At 41.7% G+C, this 24,194-nt stretch overlaps 1 protein-coding gene across 1 annotated transcript in view; it reads left to right on the top strand.

Moving 5' to 3' along the window:
• The first annotated feature begins 689 nt into the window (after positions 1 to 689).
• Positions 690 to 24,194, top strand: part of plcd1a (phospholipase C, delta 1a) — a 156,455-nt gene continuing 132,950 nt past the window's right edge. Inside the window, exon 1 of the mRNA XM_039753704.1 lies at positions 690 to 954. Within this exon, the coding sequence (XP_039609638.1) occupies positions 924 to 954 (31 nt within the window). The 5' untranslated portion in view covers positions 690 to 923. The remainder of the gene's footprint in view (positions 955 to 24,194) is intronic.

Raw genomic sequence — 24,194 nt, 5'->3', positions numbered from 1 at the left:
AGTAGTAATAATAAAAATAACTTGTGGAAATCACTTTTGAACACTTGTACTGTAATACTTGTTCTCAAACAGTCCCTAGTCTGTTGATAATGGATTATGTTGACCTCTTTTGTACGTTGCTGTGGATAAAGGCTTCTGCTATGCAAATAATAATAACAATAATAATATTAAGTGTAGTAATAACTGGTGATAAACAAATACTAAAACATCACATCAGAGTGCACTGTACTTTGCCGTGCCGCAGGCACATTGTTTCCAGTCGTAAATCCATTAATGTCTCAGTTTTTCCACGTTCTTGTCCAATTTTCCACCAGGCAGCACCATTTGTCACTTGGTCACGTACTTGCCGGACATAACATCAGAAAAGAGCCACGTGTGGGTTACTTGTGCCATCGGGTTTTCTTCCATTTGAAAATCCAGCCATAGGCAGGCCCTTTTCGATGTATCATCTCTGGGCTGTTTTTTTTTTTTTAATACGTCAGGCATGTTTGTCTCTAACATGTAAGAAAAGTGTCTTAATTTTTCGCTCGATTCTGCGACACCATAATCGCTCGCAGCTGCAGATTGTTTGTAAAATTGCATAACGGGAGCCGTCATTTAAAACCTGGGGAGGTGCATTTGGTTTGTTTTGGAGTTTCTTTCCCATTTCTTTAACAACACAAGAATGTCAGACTTGTAACAGAATTCTCCAGCGCCTGGGAGGCGGAGGTTGCCCGGCCCCGCTGGGTGTGGCTCCCAGCGCAGCGCAGACAGAGCCTCGCGTCTCTTCGATTGACACCCAGGCGCATTCTTGACGTGTCTCGCTAATCTCGATATTACCAGAGGGTACGCGATTTGTTTACGCAAACGAATTCTATTCCCGTGGATGAAAACGAATCGCTCCTGAACTCCATTCGACATTTGGACCCCAGACCATCAGAAGGATGGCAGTGAACGGCGGCACAAGCAATTGCGGTAAGAGGAGGTTAATTAATTCACTTTATTGGTCCCAGTAGTTTGATCGTGTCGGGACAGTCGCGCAATCAGGATATCTATCCCTCAGTCACAGTACAGGTCGGTGTTTGTCATTGTTAGTGCTGAAGATCTCGAAGGGGGTTACGCGGTGCCTTCTTCATGGGAGGTGGCAGGTTTCATTCCCAGACTCCGATTGTGTCCGAAATTTGGACGGGACTTGCAAAAGTACACTTTGGTGCAGATTCAGATGGTTTAGAAGTTGGATCATTTGTGCTGTTAGGCTGGCACTTTAACTGTGAACGAAACGAACGTCAATGTCAAAAGTTTCGTTAGCTTACTTAAAGGGCGCGTGGGTCGGCACTTTACACGGCGGCCAGGTAGGCGGCGACGAGATTGTCAGATCGATGGCACGACAGGGCTTGCTGGTATGTGCATTAGTCGGTTTCTTCTCGCTACTTTATAAGTAGACAGTGTGCAATTGATCTGCTCAGATCCTGTCTAGTTTGCAGTCTTGTTACGTCTTTGGGCTGTCGGAGGAAACCCGAGGACCCGGAGAAAAATCCCGCTGACACGGAGAGGCCATGTAGAGTCAACGAAGGGAATGGGACGTGCTGCAGCTCCCAACAAACAAACCCTGCTCGGGATGGTGGAAGGATTAGTTAACGTTTAGCGCGCCCGATGACCGTTGTATGCATATTATGGCACCTCAAAACTGGTCAAGTGAGTGAGAGCGGACTGGACGTTGGACTGATGCCCGTCCAGGGGTCTTGTGCCCGATGATGCCGAATAAATTTCGTCGACACATTACTTTAAAAATGGAATAAGCGGGCTTAAAAAGGAGGTGCGTGGCTTAATCTCTTCCATTCCGTTATTGGCGTAAATGTGGTTGGAAGAACGATTATGTTGTGGTGGCACACCTGTTGATTTCTGTGTTCCACAAGCTTGACGATATTTTAGTGTTTTGGAGAAAAGCACATTCAGTAGATGGATCATATCGCAATAAAAAAGCTTCCTTAAATATATTTTTTCTTTTTATATTGTTTCTGTCTGAACACGAGGAACCCTTTGGCTTGTTTTCGTGCAAAACATCACTAACGTGTGTGTGGCCGCCGGCGTCCCTGCAGCGCTCTGCGCACACGGGGGTGCCGACGTGAGAGTGTACGGCTGTACGGCTTCGTGAAGATCACACCTCGACTCGTTTGATTTTCCGCCGTTGACAATAATTCATTCATCGACAGATATTGCTGGTCTCCATTAATGTTAATCAGTTTCAGACTAATTTGATTCTATACAGGTTTAAAGAAATGTGTGTGTTTAGGTGTATATTTGGTATAAAATTTAATTTTTTTTTTTAAGTTTGCATATTAGCATTTTACCTGAGAACTTGACACGGCACTCAGTGCATGCTCACCGTGAGCAGCGCTTAACAAGAATAACAACTGATAACGAAGTCGTTTAAAGGTGTTTGATACTCCGGCCAACAGATGTTCGACTCCGGAGTAGGCTGGGCTGAGCTGAGCGGAGGTCTATTAAGATTCATTGGTAGAGGAATATGAATTGAAAATAGCGAAAGTTGAACGTATTTTTAAACTATTGAATCGAGGCACATACAGTAGTTATTTGGACAGAAGAGGCTAGTGCGCTTTTCTCAGATGTGCAGCATAAATAAAAAATGAAATGTTTAATCCAGTTTGGTATAACAAACATCTGAAGCTGTCTTAACTTAATTTACTGCATGCGTGTGATCATTGTTATTAGTATATAATTAAAATATTTATATATAAAACGTATATACAAGCGTGTGTGTATAAGTACAGTATCAAGAGTATATGTGTGTGTTTATGTAATGTGTGTGTGTATATATAACATATAATAGATATGTGTGTGTATAAATTGCATGCCTTTTATTAGTGTGTATATATGTATGTGTATATGTGTATATATAGATATATATGCATATATATATATATATATATATATATATATATATATATATATATATATATATATATATATATATATATAGTGGAGCTTGGCCCAGACAGGTGGACACCAATAGTTCACACAACACACGTTTATTATACATAATTCTATTTACAATTAGTGCACACTCAACCCCAGTACTTCCCCAAAGTCCAGGTATTCCTTCACACTGCCTTCCTGAGGTCTGCCTCCACTCCTCTCCTCCAAGACTCCGTCTTTCTCCACTCCCAACTCCAGCTATAGAATGGAGGGAGGCGGCCCCTTTTATATCCACCCTGACGTGCTCCAGGTCCCTCCCAATAAGTGACTGCCAGCACTCCCCGGTGAGGTGGAAGTGCCGGCTGTGCACCCGAAGGACTCCGGGTGTTCCTGGTTGTGTTTCCTCCCAGCACTTCTGGGTGTGGCGGAAGTGCTGAGGACCTGGGCTCTTTCCCGTGGTCCACAAAGCCACCAGGGCGGTCGCCCCCTCATGGTCTGGAGGAGGCGTAAACCCTCCTCCGGTCCTTCCGGGCATCCCGGCTGGGTGCCACCGCCAGCTGCATGCCACAATATATATTAGTTAGTGATATATAATGTGTATATATATATATATATGTTTGTTAGTTTTGTCAACAGCAGATCCAGCTCGCTGCCAGTCACACCAGGGCTCTGTCTTCGGCCTTCTTCTCTTCTGTATTTATATGCTTCCCCTTGGCCATATTATTCTTAGCTATGGACTGGACTATCATTTTTATGCAGATGATACTCAACTCTACTTCAATGTTAAAAGTAGAACTTCATCAGAGCTTTCTCCGCTCACAACTTGCCTGAGTGAATTTAAAACCTGGAAGGAGCAGAACTCTTTAAAATTAAACTGCAACAAAACTGCAAATTGGGACTAAAATGCAACTTAATAAAATGAGCTCCTTTTCAGTCCATCTTGGTGGTGATCTCATCAGACCTGCCTCTACTGCAAAGAATCTTGGTGTCATTTTTGATTCCTCCCTCTCTTATTCTGCCCACATAAATCACATTAAGAAACTTTCTTACTTTCACCTCCGTAACATAGAAAAGGAGAGGAAGGAACGAGCACGGGCTAATGCTGAGAAACTTGTCCATGCTTTTATCACATCCCGCATAGATTATTGTAACTCGCTGTTGGCAGGTGCCCCTTCTAATCTTATATCACAGCTCCAGCTTATTCAAAACTCAGCTGTAAGAGTCCTCACTCGAACCAGCAGCAGCGAGCACATCACACCCATCCTGCTCCGTCTTCACTGGCTCCCTGTGTCTTACAGAATCGAATATAAAATCCTACTAATAACCTACAAAGCCTTAAATAACCTCACGCAAAACTACATCAGTAACCTTCTCCACTCCACTATGTGCCTGCCCGCCCACTAAGGTCCTCTGATTCTGGCAATCTTGTTGTGCCCAACACTAACCTGCACTCCATGGGTGACAGCAGGGCCTTCAGCTGTATAGCGCCCAGACTCTGGAATGACCTACCAAAATTAATCAGGTCAGCTGACTCCATGAATTCTTTTAAAAAACAACTCAAAACTCATCTGTTCAGGAAGGCTTTTAGCTCTACTTGACTTTATTATCCTTCTCTCAGTTTACCTCTCTGTCAAGATGCTCATGTAACCTGTATGTGTGTGCTATACCATCAATTATGGTGTCTGTTAGGCTTTCTCCGAATTTACTGTCTTCTTTATTTATTTGGTTTGTACAATGCTATATACTGTATAACCTGCCATTCTTCCTAATAATCTATAAATGCCTTGATCATGGGAAAGGCGCTATATAAATAAAATGTATTATATGCCTTTTATTCGATTAACAAATGGAATAAAATCTGATGGCTCAAATAACCGCCTTACATGGCCCTTTTCTGACGTTATGTCCAGCAAGTAAGTGACAAAGTGACAAGTTGATTTCTGCCTGGAAAGAATGTCTCTGGTACAGAGTGCAACACACAGTGCACTGTAATGTAACGCTTTATCACAAGTTAATACTAAATGCAACTTTCATATTATTTTTATTACTATGAGCCTTTGGACTGACCTGAAGCTGAGTTCATTCATATGCAGTGGAGTCAGACCTCTTCACTTTCTGCACACTTTGTTGTGTTGTAGATTTTAACTTTTAAGTGGACAAACTTCAGTCTACACACAATTACCCCTAATGACAAAGTGAAAACATGTTTTTTGAAAGACTTGCAAATGTATTAAAAAATAAAAACTGAATCTCTCGCTCATTAATAGTAGTATTTAGACCCTTTGCTGCGGCACTCCAAGTTGAGCTCCGGTGCATCCTGTTTGCTTTAATTCTAATTCAGATGTGACAGAAACCTGACTGGAGTCCACTTGTGTCAAACTGAATTGACTGGACATCGTTTAGAAAGGCACACACCTGTGTATAGAGAGTCCACAATTCACAATGCATGTCAGGACAAAACCAAAACATGAAGTCCAGGAAACTCGCTGTAGGCCTCCTTGATCAAATTGTGCTGAGGCATAGGCCAGGGTGATGGGGTCAAACCATTTCTAAAGCATTGAGATTTCAGTTTGTTTTTTTTTAATAAATATGACAGCCTTATTTAAGACCTTGACATTATGGGTGATTGTGTCTAGATTAATGAGCAAAAATGGCCAATGTATCCATTTAAAATTAAACCTACAGCACAATGTAAAGTGTTCAGAAAGTGACGCGGTCTGAATACTTTATGAATGTATTGCAAATATCTCTATATATAATCTTCATTTGGATCTTGATCTGTGTTTGTCCTTGAATGAATTAGAAGAAGCACTAGATGGCAGAAGAGAGACAGCTAAAACATAGGCATTGCATTAAGAATCTCCTCCAGGCTTATACTACTGAAGACTGTAGTACTCCAGTCACACCTCAAAACACAGACATTCAAACGAAACAAATTGTTGTGCTTTAAATTAACTAAAGAGATCTTCATTTAGATCTTGATCTTTGTTTGTCCGCGAATTCCACGCATGTGTAGACCACCTTCCAGTTTAGTACGTTGTTGTTACTCACAGATGTCAACAATGTGCCGGAATAACGAAAGGAGTGGTGGACAGTGTTACGCTGGTTAGCTCCTGAGGCCTGGTTAGAGAATGAGATTGCCGAAGATAAAAAGTACGTGCCTACGTAACATATGAATGAAAGAAAGACAGTGTGTAAAATGAATGACAACGTAACAGCACGTTCTGGAAATTATTATTGTTACGTTGTAGCCGACGAGTGCTGCGCGTCTCACAGTTGTACCGTGGCTTGCTCACATGTCAGTGAAGTGATCCCTATTCATGCTTTAAAGAGCCTGGATACCTATGTGTCCCCCTTTTATAACCATTGCTCCGTGTATATTGCCTTACTCTTTGGATTGCCTCAAAGCAACCTGCGAGATTGGAGAAAGGTTGAGAAGACATCGTGAGAGGAAACGATATTGTCATGAAAACGAGTCGGACTGTGAACATGTGCAACGTAGCTGGGCGCACATGGCTTAGTGTATTATAAACCAACGTTGGGCGTGTTAAAGTTGTCTGTGAAGGGCTCCCTGTTTAAACGCGGCTGTCAGTCGTGAACTGGGCCCTTCGTCGCACAGCATTATGATTTTTTATAAGGGAAACAAAATTACAAAAACAAAACCTTTGGACATTGATTCGATAGGAACGGCCTACTCTGAATCACTGTCCGAATAGTAATTATGTGGTAGTGTAGGAGCATTTCTGCTTCTGTCCGTTCACAGTCCGTCTCGTTTTCATGACACTGTCGTTTCCTCTCACGATGTCTTCTCAACCTTTCTCCAATCTCGCCGGTTGCTTTGTGGCAATCCAAAGAGTAAGGCAATATTCACGGAGCAATGGTTATAAAAGGGGGACACATAGGTATCCAGGCTCTTTAAAGCATAAATAGGGATCACTTCACTGACATGTGAGCAAGCCACGGTACAACTGTGAGACGCGCAGCACTCGCCGGCTACAACGTAACAATAATAATTTCCAGAACGTGCTGTTACGTTGTCATTCATTTTACACACTGTCTTTCGTTCATTCATATGTTACGTAGGCACGTACCTTTTATCTTCGGCAATCTCATTCTCTAACCAGGCCTCAGGAGCTAACCAGCGTAACACTGTCCACCACCCCTTTCGTTATTCTGGCACATTGTTGACATCCGTGAGTAACGACAACGTACTAAACTGGTAAGTGGTCTACGCATGCGTGGAATTCGCATACAAACAAAGATCAAGATCTAAATGAAGATCTCTTTAGTTAATTTAAAGCACAACAATTTGTTTAGTTTGAATGTCTGTGTTTTGAGGTGTGACTGGAGTACTACAGTCATCAGTAGTATAAGCCTGGAGGAGATTCTTAATGCAATGCCTATGTTTTAGCTGTCTCTCTACTGCCATCTAGTGCTTCTTCTTCTAATTCATTCGCAGACAAAGATCAAGATCCAAATGAAGATTATATATAGAGATAATAATTATATTTCACAGTTAGAGTGAGGCAGGTGAAGTCAGTTACGTGGGGTCACACTGTATTATCAATGGCAGCCTTGGGAGTTCAATTCCATCTTTTTAGCCCCAAGACCAATCCTTGTCACTAACAGACCTCATTTCATTTTATGGCTTATTAATGTTACAATTCTGTAATGTTGGGTCATTCTTATATCATAGTTTTGGTTTTCTTTCAAAGGATATCATTCAAATGATTTGAAACCAGTAGCAGATAAGTAATTCTTAGCCCTTCACTTTGTCAGTTTCCGTCTACATATTTTATTAAGCCAGACAGCCCATGCTAATTCAGACTGATCAGATCATGGTCGCGGGGGGGTGCTGGAGCCTATCCCAGCTGGCATAGGGCACAACAACAACATTTATTTCTGTCGCACATTTTCATACAAATAATACAGCTCAAAGTGCTTTACATGATGAAGAAAGAGAAAAAAGACAAAGAAAGAATTAAAATCAGAACATTAATCAACACAAAATAAAAAGTAAGGTCCGATGGCCAGGGAGGATAGAAAAAACAAAAAAAAACTCCAGACGGCTGGAGAGAAAAAATAAAATCTGCAGGGGTTCAGAGGCCATGAGACCACCCAGCCCCCTCTAGACATTCTACGTAACATCAATGACCTCAATCAGTCCTCATTGTATTCAGGGTTCTCACAGAAGGACTTGATGGCAGATCGCCACCACAGAAAACCGGAAAAAGAACAGAAGAGAGAGTAGGGGTTAGTACGGATTTTGGAGCCACCATGAATAGTAATGATAATTAATATACAGAGCATCAGAATTAAACTAAAATGAAGTTATGAGAAAGCCATGTTAAAGTAATGAGTATTCAGCAGTTTTTTAAAGTGCTCCACCATATCAGCCTGGCGAATTCCTATTGGCAGGCTATTCCAGATTTTAGGTGCATAACAGCAGAAGGCTGCCCGCCTCACCACTTCTTTTAAGTTTTGCTCGTGGAATTCTAAGCAGACACTCATTTGAAGATCTAAGGTTACAATTTGGGTATATATGAAGTCTGACACTCCGATATATAAGATGGAGCGAGATTATTTAACTTTGTAAACCATAAGCAGTATTTTAAAGTCAATTCTGAATGACACAGGTAACCAGTGTAGTGACATCAAGACTGGTGTGATGTGCTTGAATTTTAGTTAGGATTCTAAGAGGCTGCATTCTGCACTAGTTGCAGCCGATTTATGTTACAAGGTGGGAAAAATCCTGGACAGGGGCACCAGACAAATAAAATTGAAGCATAAGAACGTTGCCTGAGCAGTAAGTGCTCCAAAAGCAATAACTGACTTCTCATTTATATGAAGAACAAAACTGTCAGCCACTGCGGCCATCCACAGCAGACTTTGCAGACCTCTGCCCTAGAACATACTGCCTTCCCAATTCCAGTCCTCGAGCCCACTTAATCCAATTCAGCTTCAGGTGTGTGGAGCCTACCGCTGCAGCACTGGGTGCAAGGCAGGAAGCAGTCAGTCCGAGAGGGCACCAGTCTGTTACAGGACATAAATGGCACTCCCACCTCGGGCACACTGGGCCAGGTTCAAATTGCTTAAGGTGGGGGAATGGAACAGACATTACAAAAGCAGTTTGTGTCTGGAGGTCTGTGCTGGTAGCTGAAATACAACAAATCCGAGGCTGGTACACACATGTACATTTACTGGATGCCAAGTCAAGAGGCATTGATCTGGGGTCCTAGAAGAGGCCCTCAGGGGGACATATTGAATCTGGGTGTGATGTGCATAATAGGCCTTTTATAAGACCCCTATTTATGTCCCCTATTTTGCAGTTCTTGGTACTGCATTTCCCCTGAATTGTATTATCATGTTATTATTTAATCCATCTTTCTTTTCAGGCTGTGGTCAGATGGCGTGTTTGCTTCCTACTCTTCTTGTGATGTACTTTACATTCAGGCTGGCTGATGGTTGTCTGCCTCCTGAGTTTTTTACATGCATACCGTTGTGTGCTGTGATGTGCAGCGGGAACCTTCCTTTGTTAAATAAAAGAAAACAAAAAAAAGTGTTTACCACACGTTGAGCGGATGTCGTCTGGTTAGGAGCTCTGACAGCTCACAGTAAAGGTCCTAACCTTGCAAGAGAACATGTGCTCACAGTCTTCTCATCTGTACTGATCAGCTTGTGAAAGTGCGAGCTTTGAAATTACACTCGAGCTTTCATTTGTCCAAGTCACTTACCCACTTCCACAAAGAAAGTCATTTACAAAAGTGCCTGCGGCCATCTTAGTTTACTTTGATGGAGGCTGAACTTCCTGCACCCTGTGTTTATATAGTGCCTTTAAATGTACAGTTTTGTGTTACCTCATTTAGAGACTGAGTGAATTAAAAGTCGAGGTCTCACAGACTTGGAAGGCCAGGTCATTAGATGTCACACCTCACTGCTTGTCAGACGTGTGTTTCACACAATTGTCTTGGCTGAAGGCCTCAAGCAAGACAGGCCGAGGGAAGATGTTAACTCTGACTCGATTAGTTCATTTTCTCCAAAGACAATCGTGATCAATGAGTGTTATCTGTGCTGGTGAGGTTGGGGATGGGGTCTTCATAAAAATATTAAGAATGTCAGTATGTATCTGGGCAGCACGGTGGCACAATGCTGCTTTGCAGATCCAGCATCCTGGGTTCAAACCCTACACCTGGTCTTATGTGTGGCCGTCTATATGAGATGTATACTCCGGTGTTCATCCACTATCCGAAGGACAGATACATTAGATTAATCAAGTGGGCCCAGTGATAGACTCAACCTCTAGACGTAACCAACCCTGGACCAGGAATCAGTCTACCAGGATTCGTTCCTATGCTTGTGAATATGAATTGGATTAAGTGGGATTAGAAAAGGGATAAAAGGAAAATAACGTGCAGCAAACTGCCAAAAAAGTTTTTGTTGTCTTTGAAGTGTTTTCTGTATGAGTAAGTGTAGTCATGTTTAACTGTGTCCAGCACTGGAATTAGTTACTTTTATATAGCAGGTTTCTAAACTAGTCAAAGCACTTTAGGTAGGTAACTGAGGAACCACTTCAACCAACCCCAGTGTGTAGCTTCACCTCAATGATGCAATGGCAGCCATTTTTGTGCCAGTACATTCACCACATGTTATGTAGGGTGAGAGAGAGAGTTCGCCTGTAAGGGACAGGGGATGATTAGGGGGTCAGAACAACCAGGGCATGGTTGTCAGTTTAGCAAAACATCTAGAAACACCCTACTCTTTTTCAAAAGCTGTCCAGGAATCTTATTTGAACACAGAGACCAAGACCTCAGTTTTATGTCTCCTCCATTTTTATAGTACAGCATCCCCATCACTGCACTGGGGCATTTGGATCCACACATTGACCATCAGGATAAGCGTCCCCTGCTGGCCTCACCAACATCTTGTCCGACAGGGACCCAAGCATTTCCTAGATGGCATCCCATCCAAGTACTGGCTGGGCTCAAACATGCTTAGCTTCAGGTGGATGGCCTGAGCTGAAGATGTCAATGCATCATTGGGTGTAACCATTCATGAACTTAACTGTAATCACTACTTGTCACTTTTTCCAAAGACCTGCTAATATCCAAGGTCTGTCAGAGTTAGTCGTTCTCACTTAGCAGTTCAGGGCTAATAGCATCCGTAACTGACTTAGGGGTGATAACGTTCACTCGTTCACACTTACTAGGACGCCTTGTTAATTTATTAAGCCAGTGTCCTTTAATAACCCGGTTATTCACAGAATCCTGGTTTCAAAAATATCATGTATCCCCTTATTGTGATCAGAGAAACCAGGATATTGGTCTATGAGAAGCCAAGTTAAAACATGTAGGTTTCCCCATGAGTTAACCAGGTTATTTTATTTGGCATTGTAAACCCTTCATGAAGTTAGTTAATTTCTTTCATAGTCTGAGCACATTGATTGTACTTGGTTGGCCTGCACGTCTTTACTTTATACATGCATCCAGCAGCCACCAGTAGAAAATGGTGGAAGCAGCCACAAAGATAAGTTTCCATATGATCGCATTATTCCTCCTCCTGGTTAAAATAATTTGCCTCAATATTTCAAAAAATTGCTAAATTTATGCTAAAGAGTTGAACATACAGTGCTAAACTCAGCAGCACAGCCTTGGGAGATAAAGGAATCCATGCTTGTTTTCAGATTACCTGTTCTAAAGTGTAGGAGATACGGCCTTTCATTTCTGCCTTCAGCCCGATGCTGCTGGTCCCTTATTGCATTATGGGGGGTTGAGAACGCCATGTCATGTTATGCTAAAACTTCCAAATAACTAACTAATGCTTTGAAATTGATCCTCTATAAGTAAGTGTGCCTAGCGATGGACTGGCTGCTGATCTAGGATTGGTTCATGATTTGCTCCCTTGGGAATCTAAAGATGGAATAAACATAATTAATAAATTGATGCATGGTTGGATAGCACACTTACATCAAAAAACTCATAAAGAGTGCTATACACATTGCCAAATTTAGCATAAGAACGCAAAGCCAATGTGAAAATCTGTTGTGACATCTTCTACCACTTTAAGAATGTTATTGTACATAATAACTTTGTGGTTATGCGATAACTCTGTATGTTCTCAAATTGCAAAAAAATCCAATTCCTTTTTTGAGATTTTTTCAACATTTGTCAATAATTCTTTAATATTAGAACATTAGAACACTCTAGATGAGAACAGGCCATTCAGCCCAACAAAGCTCGCCAGTCCTATCCACTTGTTTCCTCCAAGAAAACATCAAGTCGAGTTTTGAAAGTCCCTAACGTCTTACTGTCTACCACACTACTTGGTAGCTTATTCCAAGTGTCTATCATTCTTTGAGCAAAGAAAAACTTTACCCTTAACAAGTTTCCAACTGTGTCCCCGTGTTCTTGATGAACTCATTTTAAAATACAAGTCTCGATCCACTGTACTAATTCCCTTCATAATTTTAAACACCTCAGTCAGGTCACCTCTTAATCTTCTTTTGCTTAATCTGTAAAGGCTCAGCTTTTTTAATCTTTCCTCATAATTCAACCCCTGTAGACCTGGAATCAGCCTAGTCGCTGTTCTCTGGACCTTTTCTCGTGCTGCTATGTCCTTTTTGTAGCCTGGAGACCAAAACTGCACACAGGACTCCAGATGAGGCCTCACCAGTGCTAATGATTGTGCTCCTCCATCTGCAAGGTTATCCCAGTTAGTATTTGGATAATTTAAGTCCCCCATGACTATAATATCCCCCTGTAAACTTGCCTTTTTGATATTACTAAAAGATGTGTGTTGAAATTACTGTCTGAATTGGGTGGTCTATAACACATTCCTAAAATAAGGCCTCTTTCCCTAATATTTTCCAGGCGAAGCCACATGTCCTCACTAAGATGGGGCTCATCGTCCAACTGAAGATGACTTACATTTAAACCCTGTTTGGCAGGGTCTGTCTATCCTTCCTAAAAAATGTGTATCCCTCTATGTTACACTCATCCCCATCTTTGTTATTTAGCCAGGTTTCCGTTATTGCTATAATATCATAATTATGCTCTGCTACATACAACTCCAACTCACTTACCTTATTTTTGATACTTCTAGCATTAAGGCAAGCTATTTTAATGTGTTAATCCTTCTACATTTACGTGTTTGCTTAGAATTTACATTACTATGCATTTTTATTTCTACACCATTGTTTGTTCTTCCATGTATAGATCTAAATCTGGCCTGTCCTAAACTCCCTGCCCCCCCATTCCCTAGTTTAAACAATCCTCGACTAGCCTACACATACGCCTCCCCAATACATTGGTGCCCCTCCGGTTCAGATGTAACCCATCATGGCAGAAAAGGTCCCATCTGTTCCAAAAGGAGTCCCAATGCCCCATAAACCTATACCCTTCTACCCTGCACCAAGATTTGAGCCACGCGTTAAGCCTTCTAATCTCCTCAATCTTACCTGGACTGGTGCATGGCACAGGCAGAACTTCGGAGAAGACTACCTTGTCAGTTCTGCTCCTCAGCTTGGTACCTAACTCTTTGAATTTGGATCGCAGAACTGACAGACTACCCTTATGTATGTCATTTGTTCCAACGTGGACAATGACAACTGGATCCACCCCCGCTCTGGCCAAGAGCCTATCCACCCTTCCAGGGAGGTCTCCCACCTGTGCTCCCGGAAGGCAACACACCGTGCGAGACTCTCTCTCTGGAGCACACCTGCGCTTCAATCCCCCTAATGATTGAGTCCCCAACTATCACTACCTCTCTCTTTTTGGGAACTGGTTTTGAGGTGGCCCGTTGGGGCTCCTCAACCCTGCCTACCACCTCAGAATTATCAGAGTCACCGTCCAGCTCCGCAAGGACATGATAACAGACACTTCTAATTCTGGGGTTGATGCCCCCGGACAGTGTGCACCCTTTACCTTACGCCTTGTGACCGTGACCCACCTATTCCTACCTGTCTGGTCTGGAATCTCCTCCCGCCACCTTAGGGGTGCACACTATCTCTAAAGGACACCTGGGCCAAGTCCGCCAATTCTCTATTACAACGCAGGTCAGCCAACTCCTCCTCCAGTTCAGCGACCCTGAGCTCGAGGTGCTGGATCAGCTGGCATCTCTTGCAGATGTAGCCCTCATAGACAACTGGCTCTTCCAAACCATCATCTAAAAAGTCCAACATCCAACAGGACTTGCATTGCACTGGCCTCATTATTAAAATTTGACTTGGGATTACTAAGCTGCCTTAACTTTTTTTTTCTTAAAATTAAATTTCTTCTTCTTTCAGCTGCTCCTTAACTTAAATGGTAACACTAAGATCTGCTACAGATATTTTACACCTTTTCCCCTTAAGCTCCTGTACTGTTCTCCCTCTCAGCTGCCTGCTTTTGCCTTTCTATGAGGTTAACTTTACTTTTCTCTGTCTCTTCTCCTAACTTTGCGCTCTCTTACTTATAAGCTCTTCACTCGCACTGTTTGTATTCCCCCGTATTAATGAACCAATACGCTGTCGCCCACTTAACTGTTCTACCTCTGGACCGCTAAGGACTGTTTAATCTAAAATAAACAAATAAAACTTTACTACCTTATTTGCTCCTACTGCACCCTGTGTCTGATCGGCGTATTAATGCAGGCCGCTTACCTGCGCACTACTGAGCTTCCACCTTTTACTGTGTTGAAGTCAGCCGCGGCCCTTTTTTCTTTTCCTTTAAACTAAGGAATCGCTGTTACGACGGCGCGGTTATTTATTTACAAATGCCGATATCAGTTACTGCTGCTTTCTACCCTGCCGCCTCGATGCTAATTCAAATATAGATAAGAAGAACAGGTACAAGTACAAGTAACTTTTCCAAGCGCACTTCCAAACACCCGGCTACTTTTGCTCTTGTGCGGGCGATAAAAAAGCAAAAAAAACCCATCTAAAGAGAAAAAAAGCTTTAAAAATTCCCACACGGTTCCTTAGCGGCAACCAAAACCCATTTTTAAGAGCAAAATGTATTTTTTTTATTTAAATCTCACACCACAGAACAAACCAACAACTTTCAACAGACTCTAGCGTTTGCAAAGCACACGTGACACTAATTGTCAGTAAGCCTTACTTTCTATTAGTTTTAGTTGCTCCTTCATTCTTAAAGGTTGGACTCTCCCTTCTCGTGTATAGTGCCTTTAAAACATACACACCCCCCGGAGGGTTTCACTCTTCATTGTTGTACAATATTGAATTGCAGTGGAATTAATTTGGTTTTTTCAATACTGATCAACAGAAAAAGACTGAAAACAGATCTCTGTAAAGCGTCATAAATTGATTACACACATGAGTGATCCATCCATCCATTATCCAACCCGCTATATCCTAACTACAGGGTCATGGGGGTCTGCTGGAGCCAATCCCAGCCAACACAGGGCACAAGGCAGGAAACAAACCCTGGGCAGGGCGCCAGCCCACCGCAGACACATGATTGATTGCACAAGTTGATAGATAGATAGATAGATAAGATACTTTATTAATCCCAAGGGGAAATGCACATACTCCAGCAGCAGCATACTGATAAAGAACAATATTAAAGAGCGATAACAATGAAGGTATAACAGACAGACAATAATTTTGTATAATTAATCAGTAATAAGTAATCTGCAGAACTAACCTAAGTCATCATTGGTGCCACCAGCTGAGTTCAGAAGTCACAGAATTAGTTCAGTGGAGGTCACCTGACTGGGGTTTTAATTGTCAGTCATATAAATGCACCTGAACATGAAAGGTCCAGCTTGTGTTTCAGTATGGTGGCCTAGCCTAGACGCTGAATGTGCCTTAGAGTTCAGTTAAATCGATCATTAAGATATAAAAAGAGTATCGCAGAACTGGAAATCTGCCAAGCTCTGGCCATCCACAACAATTGGGTGGTTGTGTATGAAGAAAATGAGTGAGGGAGGCCACAGAGAAACCTCGGAAAACTCTGAAGGAGTTACACGTAACAGGTAAGGAGATTAGAGAGACTGTGCAGACAAGAACTGATGACAGGGTGCTTCACCAGCAGCTTTATGAGATGAAAGGCAAAAAAAAAAAGCCACTGTTAAAAAAGGCACGTGAAAGACTCGGACGTCAGCTGGAAGGGCTCTGTGGTCTGATGAGACCTAAATTGAGCTCTTTGACCATCAGACTAAACACTATGTTTGGTGTAAGCCACACACTTCACATTATCAGAAGCATACCGTCCTCACCGTAAATCATGGTTCAAGTAGCATTGGACTTTACTGATGCTTCTCTACAGCAGGCTCTGGAAGTCTTGTGAGGGTAAAATGAATGCTGCAAAACATGGGGAACTCTGGAGGAAAACCTGATATATTCTTCAATAAACTAGAGCCTTGGAAGAAAATGTGTCTTCCACCGAGACAATGAGCCCAAGGATAAAGCCAAAGCTACAGAAGAATGGTTTAAAATCAACAACATTAATGTCCTGGAGTGGAGAAGTCAAAGTCCAGATCTCAATCTAGTGGAAAATTAGTGGCTAGACTTCAAAAAGGCTTGTCCAGATGTGCAAAGCTGCTAGAAACCTGTCCACACAGACTCAAGGCTGTCATAACTACTAAGAGGCATCTAGAAAAGACTGAGTTGAAGGGGATGAATACTCGTGTGATCAATTATTTTCTATTTTTAATTAAGGTGGCACAGTGGCAGTATGAAGACCGGGTTCACATCCTGGGGGTCTCCCTGCAAAGGGTTTGCATGGGTTTCCTCCAGGTTCTCCAACATGCAGGTTTCGGATGACTGGTGATGCTAAAATTGGCCTCTGTTGTGTGTGTGTGTATATAATGCAATTGACTGATCTCCTGTCGAGCGATTGCTCCTGCTTTGCACCCTTTGCTTTCTGAGACAGGCTCCTATGGTCCTGCTCAGGAGAAAGTAGATTTGGAAAATAGACAATATTGTAACAACTGGTAGTTGAGTATTGAAGTTCTCGGAGCTGAACTTTGCTGCGCACTTCCCCCAAGCTATCGGCTAGCAGAATGCCAGCGCCATACACGCAGCTGTACCTAGCTCATTAAGTAGGCGAACACTCATGTCCCATACACCGCACGACCCCGAGTGTCTCCATAACTAATTGCATAGATGGAATATCTAGCAAGACACAGCTCTGTCCTTTATTACCTCTTTAATAGAGCAGATAGTCAAAAAAACAAAGCTTAATACATGCAAGGCCATAGCCAAAGTCATTCATCAACACATCTTTCTCCATAATGGTAACTGTAACACTTTTATATACCTGGGCTGCAAATGACCCAAGCTCACCCAACTAACTGAAACATAAACACATATAACATTTATAGTGCAAAAGAAATCGATTGCCTTGCTTAATTAACACAAAAAGTAAACTCTAACGCTGACTGCTGGGTCATTACAATATTTATAATTAATGGAGACTGCTTTACTTAGGTCTGTATTTTCCTTTGACATTAAAAAAGTCTTTTTTGGTTGTTCAGTGTCAAAAAAAGCCAAACTAAATACATTGTGATTCAATGTTGTATAAAAATAAAATGTGAAAACCTCTAAGGGAGGTTACATATGGCCACTGTAGCTCTCGGACTTGGGTGGAGGTTGAGTATTGTTTCATGGATTGCCTTCAGAATGTATTAATGTACATTTAATTCTTTTTTTTTTTGTTGCTTGTTTGAATTATATATTGCTATTGTTTAAATTTAAAAACCTATTTCTAAAACAAACACACAAAAACACCCCAATTCCCAGTAATGAACATGGCAGTATATAATGTGTATCTAGTAATGTGCAGATCTGTACATGTACTGTTTATACAAATGCAAGTAAAGAATAGTAATTATGTGTACAAGTATAAATAAATTGAGAACTGGTCAGCTGGCAACAGTTGAGAGAAACCTTTAAATTTCAGTCTCCACAGATCCCGTCTGCCCTGGGCTTTACTGATGATCCAGCTCCTCCCTGGGTACTCCAGCAACAAAACATGGAGTTCTTTGTGCCAAACTTGAAACAGTTACTTAACGCCACACTGTAATTAGGTGACTCATGACACTGCCCCCCCACACCCAAGTCACTGATCTGATTCATTCCCATAAGGATTTCGTGCTGGCCGTTCTCCATCTCACTTGTACAAAGAGAATGGCCACTTGGGCTTTCAGGGGCTTGTCCTGGTCATCCAGCATTTCCTTCAGATAAGGCCAGGAGGATAACTTGAATCACTTCCCTGAAATAGAAAAGCCTGTGCTGGCCAAAAAAGATTGAAAAACAAGGCTTTAAGATATTGCCATGAATCTTGGGATACTTTGTGGAAAATGCCTCCCAGCCTTATGCAGATGGGATTGTCTGTAGGAGCAAAACCTCTCTCTGCTGCGTCTTTATTGGCTCTCACTGAATTGGGTCCACAGGCCTTCTCTAGTTGGAAGCTTCAGAGATCTGTGCTGGAAAACACAGTTTGGAAAGTGCAATTCACAGAGGTGGTCCATGAAAAAGGAGCTATTCCTGAATGAGCTACCATTGCAGGTTTACTCCCTAACCTTAACCTGGTCCATTGATCGTCCTCTTAAGTGATTTGTCCAGTTATGTATGTGTAGAGATAGATATGGAGAACTGTATTTGTCCCCAGGGTGAAATGTGGCTTTTTACAGAAGGTCTTTAAAGAAATGAACACATAAATAGGTAGATAAATAAGTACATTTACACATAAACAAATAAAAAGGTAGATAAATAAGTAAATATACACACCCACTATGGTCTGAACACTCCCCAGAATGACTAAAAAGAGACATTTTCTGACTTGGCTGTCACAACCCCAGTGAGGCGCTATGCAGACATATTGCTGTTGGTATAAAGGATCCCCCATAGCATTTCTTGACACACTTCCAAATAACTTGATTGGTTATAAGTCCTCAATGTTAGTGTGTCAGGCAGAGGATGTGCAGCATTGTTCATAATGGCACTCAGTTTTGTTTTTATTATCTCCTCTACTACCTCGCAGTATGGAGATCATGGGTTCGCGTCCCGTGTCCTCTGAGTGGAAGCGTTTGAGTAATGAGAATTTAAAATCCATTTATCCGAATTCTTGTGGCTACTATGAGTGACAAGCCAGAAGTCAGATCAATTCTAATCTAAAATTAAAAAAAATATTAGAAACAAAAAGAAAAACCACAAAAAATATGGCTCTTCATTGTAGAGTGCAGCAACAAAGCTTTGGTCACCATGCAGGATCCAGTCATGGACAGAATGTCTGTAATCACAGGGCTCCCACGTGCATGCATCCATACTGAGGATATGTCCGCAATACTATGTTTTCATTTAAAAACCTTGGAGCTAACCCTTGAAAATGGAGACTTTTGAAAATACTGTCCAGACACCGTCTATTTCTGAAAATGCCATCATGCTGTTCTGTTGTGGATGGGCAAAAACAGTTTTTGAAAATGTAGACTGTAATTGTGCTCTGATTTGTTTGTGCTTAATACAAAGCCCTTCTCTGATTGGATCTTGGTGATTACAATGTGTCATTTCCTGATTGGTCACCCTTCACAGAAGAAAACCCTAACCCAATATAGTGGACATAAAAGAACTGCTTTTCAGGAATTTGTTCTGTTACTGGCCTTTATGTATCTAAATTCCATTTTGTACAGTTGAATTGCTGGCCTTTATGTATCTAAATTCTATATTGTACAGTTTAAACGCTGTATACACACGTAAAAGGCAAATAATGTACTGGTCACTACAATTTTGTAATAAATTCCATGGCTGGCAGCGTTTTAATTGATTTTTTTTTTTTTTGGCTGATGCACACATAACCAGTGTAGGCTGGAAGTTAATGTCTTAAGCGTTCTTTGTTCATTTTAATGCGGATGGAGATTGTGACAGATTAGGGCCATATCGCTCCCTTGAACCCCTGTCCAAGACTCCAGACACCAGATAAAAGTCCAAATGATGACTTTATTTAATTGCCACAGTGCACAAAGCACCCTCTCCTCCACTATATTCATAAACCAAACAATAATCACTACACATACAATCCTCCGACTCCCAGACGCATTGCCACCCTTCCACCCAGCTCAGCTCGCCGTCTGGGAGCTCCCACAGTCCTTTTATCCTCCCTGACCCAGAAGTGTTCCCAATCCCCAGTCCACGTGATTCTCTCACTTCTGGGTCAGGTACGAGTCCTTCTTCTCACCCTGGAAGCACGTCGCTCTTCCTTTGACGTACTTCCGGGTTATAGGGCACAAATGAGTTTTCGGTCCTCCCTGCAGCTCCCTATTGCGGCCCCTGTGGTATCCAGCAGGGTCGTGTATAAAAACTACATAGTCCATGACTCCCTGCTGGTCTTCGGGGCACCTCCATACTGCAGGGAGGGCTCCATCTGGCGGCCTGGGGGTATTGGCCGGTCAAAGACCACAAGATATCTCTCTATGATATCAAAAAAACTTGGGACGAGCCAAGACCATTTTCAGAGAGATAATTTCACGTCCCGGAAGAGGAGACTTTGTGCCAAGAGATGAATTGAAAACCTAACCGGTCCAAGCAGGTGCAGAAATAAAAGATAAACAGTAGAAGAAAAGACAAAAGAATACAAGACAAAGTAGAACGTTGTAAAGAGCTTCAAAAACGTTGGTGCAATACACATGCAGAACAGGTTAAAGATTATGAAAGGACTAAAATTCGAAAGTCTCAAAAAACTGATAGTAAAGATTGCACTACAGAAATTATTACTCGGTGAAATAACAGAACAGCGAAAAGAGACATTGGACATTGGTGAAATGACAGAGCTACTACAAGTTTAATTTCAAAGAAACTACAATTCGGTCAGGTTTATATTTGTGATCATGGAGAAGCAATGCAACATAGAATCAAAAGAGTCAAACGATCAGACATATTAGAAATTCTACAGCCAATAATAGATACAAGTCCATATGTCAAAAAGTATCGCACTTTACATGAAATTTATCTGAAAAACACGGACAAAGAAGTTTTCATGGATTTCTGTATGAATCTGAAAGATCACGCTCACATGTATAATAAACCAACATGCAACAAATTGTCAGTGATAATAGTTTCAAAAGACGGAGATATCAAAGACAGAGTTGATATTCGTGTTTATCCAAAAATACAGCACGATTAGTCGGAAATGACTAGCGCATAGGGCCTGCAAGGGGGTTGGCGAGTAACGATCAACTCTTGATCTGCGGTGATTGTACTCTGGGTTCTTCTAGTATTACAAAGCTCCTCACCCATAAGAACTCAGTGCAGGATTCAAGTCCAAGTCTCAGGAGTTGTGGGACGGCAGTGGTAAACACTGTGGCACTGCACTGTGCCCCACAGTACTTTATTTAGTGTAAATACTAGAATAATTGGAATAATCCACATTTCTTTAATGAAAACCAAGCTGGGCATTAAAGCCCATCTTCTTGATCTGTGAGGCTATTTTAGTAACATCTGCCCCGCTGTGACACCCAATGAAGCTTATGAGTAATTCTGAAGCAACTGTCTTTACAGTTTTTTGTCACCAAAAGATTTCAGGGCATTATTGGGTGTGAACATGGACTTCAATGGGATTGATAGTTCTCACTTTTCTAAAGACCTGCTAATGTTCAGTGTCTGTGGGATTGAAACTGAAGAGTCAATTGCTCATGCTAAGTAGTCCAGGATTAATGGGATTTGTCAATGACTGAGGGGTGACAACATTCACACTTAGCAGGACCCTTTAACTTCCTAAATCAGTGTGCATTTTCATGTACTTTAATTAACCCTTGTTATTCACAGAAACAAGGACTCTTATTCCAGTTAAAGAAACCGGGATATTGGTCTCTGAGAAACCAGATTAACACACGTATATTACTTTGTGAGTAACCCAGTTATGTGGCCATGTTAACCCTTAACCAGATTGTAGTTAAGGATTTTGTACTCGGCAAATGTCTCTTGCACTTAAGTCTGCATGTATTTGCTTCACACCTAACATCCAGCAGCCACGGGTAGAAAATGGTAGAATCGGACTCTAATGTAAAATATCTTGAGGCAAATGCTTGAGTAATCGCATTATTCCTCCTGGTTAAAATAATCTGTTGGAATATTTCAGAATTTGCTAAATTTGTGTTGATGCGCTGAACATACAAGGCTAAGCTCAGCAATGCAATCTCAGGAGATACAGACTCCATGCTTGTTTTCAGATTCATACTGGCAGTTGATGATGTTTAATCTTTTCTTTTTTTAGCACATTTTTATGACACTGGAGTGTTTGCTAAAGTAGAACTCCATCACTATACAAGCGCATGGAAACGGGGGAATTTAAGAAACCATTTTTCTGGCTTAATCAGTTTTGTGTGTACAGGTAAATGCAGTAAGACAGCTCCTTTAAAGTAAGAGGCGAGGATCCTGGAAGTTGGAAAAAGGATTTACAACCATTAAAGAAGTAATAGTAGTAGTAGTAGTACTGTCAGGTGGGGAGAAGCATAGGACCTCACAAGTGTCTCCAGATATAGTTTATACTACAGACCCATTGACTGCTCTGTAAGTAAGCATCAAGGCTTTGAACTTCACACATGCTGCTACAAGAAGTCAAAGTTGTGATCTGAAAAGAGGAGGCGCATGTGCCCGCCTTTGGCTGGTTCGAATGCCAGATGTGCCACTACACTTTGAATCATTAAAGTAGTAGTGGTAGTAATGGGGGATTTAGTAGCAGGAAATCAAACCTCTCTTGAGATATATGCCCTAAAAGTGCTCGGATTGTTACTTTCAGATATTTCTCCTTCATCTGATACTGTAGCTTTCACTAAGAACACTATCACAAACCACTTCAAGCACTTTACAGTCATTGTATAACAAAATGATATTACTTTTGTGACAAAGGTGTGTTTAAAATCTAAAAAGCAAATTAGTTTAGATAACAATACAATAATAACTAAAAACAGAGTGATCATACAAAATATGTTCAAAATATTAGCAAGATCCATCCATCCATTATCCATCATCCAACCCGCTATATCCTAACTACAGGGTCACAGGAGCCAATCCCAGCCAAAACAGGGCACAAGGCAGGAAACAAACCCCGGGCAGGGTGCCAGCCCACCGCAGGGCAGACAAACACACCACACCAAGCACACACTAGGGACAATTGACGATCACCAATGCACCTCACCTGCATGTTTTTGGACTGTGGGAGGAAACTGGAGCACCCAAAGGAAACCCACGCAGACACGGGGAGAGCATGCAAACTCCACGCAGGGAGGACCTGGGAAGCGAACCCGGGTCTCCTAACTGCGAGGCAGCAGCGCTACCCACTGCGCCACCATGCCATCCTATTAGCAAGATGCCATATACAATGTTAAATGTTCAAGTAACCGGGATGGATTATTATTGTGTAAACTAGGGGACTTTGCCCCCTGCTCGCTTCGCTCACCAACCACCCCGGCCACTTTCCATCTCTGCCGCTCACGTATGTAGATTTCACTTTCACCAAACAACAAATCTTTTATTTCTCGCAGATACACCTCTTCATTGGGGAGAAACACTACTTTTCCCTGATGGCAACACGAATTAGACGATCTACAAGGCTCTGACTTTTGAAGTTTAAATCCGAACAATATATTCAATCTCTTTTCGCTGTTCTGTTATTTCACCAAGTAATAATTTCCATTTGTTTGCGCTAATGTGATCTTTATTATCATTTTTTGAGACTTTTGAATTTCAGTACTTGCATTATCACTAACCTGCTCTGCATGTGTATCGCACCAACGTTTTTGAATTCTTCACGATGTTCTACTTTGTCATCTACTCTTTGTCTTTTATTTCTGGCCCTGGGCATGGTTAAATCTCTTGGCACAAAGTCTCGTCTCACGGGACATGAAAATATCTCTCTGAAAAAGTCACGTTTTGTCCCAGGATTTTTTTATTATAATAGAGAGAGGTACACAGGATGTTTGTATTATAATAGAGAGAGATGTACAGCAGCATACATTATTATTGCACGTTAGTAAACAGTATATTACACATTACCTACATAACTTATTGTACGTTTTCAATCAAAAATGATCTCAGACTGAGGAGATATCAGAGTTCAAGAAGTTTATAGCAGTTGTGAAGAAGCTATTTTTAGTTTATCTGTATGTGTATTGATTGATCTAAAGCACCTGTCTGATGGAAGAAGCTTAAACAAGTTCTATCCAGGATGAGTGATGTCCTTGATGTGTCTTTAGCTCTTCTCACCTAGCAAGTCTTGTGTAGACGTTCAAGTGACGGCAGTTCAATGCCACTAATGTCCTGTGCTGTTTTTACAACCCGCGTCAAG

Source organism: Polypterus senegalus, chromosome 5, assembly GCF_016835505.1.
Source record: "Polypterus senegalus isolate Bchr_013 chromosome 5, ASM1683550v1, whole genome shotgun sequence".
Lineage (NCBI taxonomy): Eukaryota > Metazoa > Chordata > Cladistia > Polypteriformes > Polypteridae > Polypterus > Polypterus senegalus.
The sequence above is the reverse complement of the archived record's forward strand: the minus strand, read 5'-3'. Positions and strand labels throughout refer to the sequence as shown.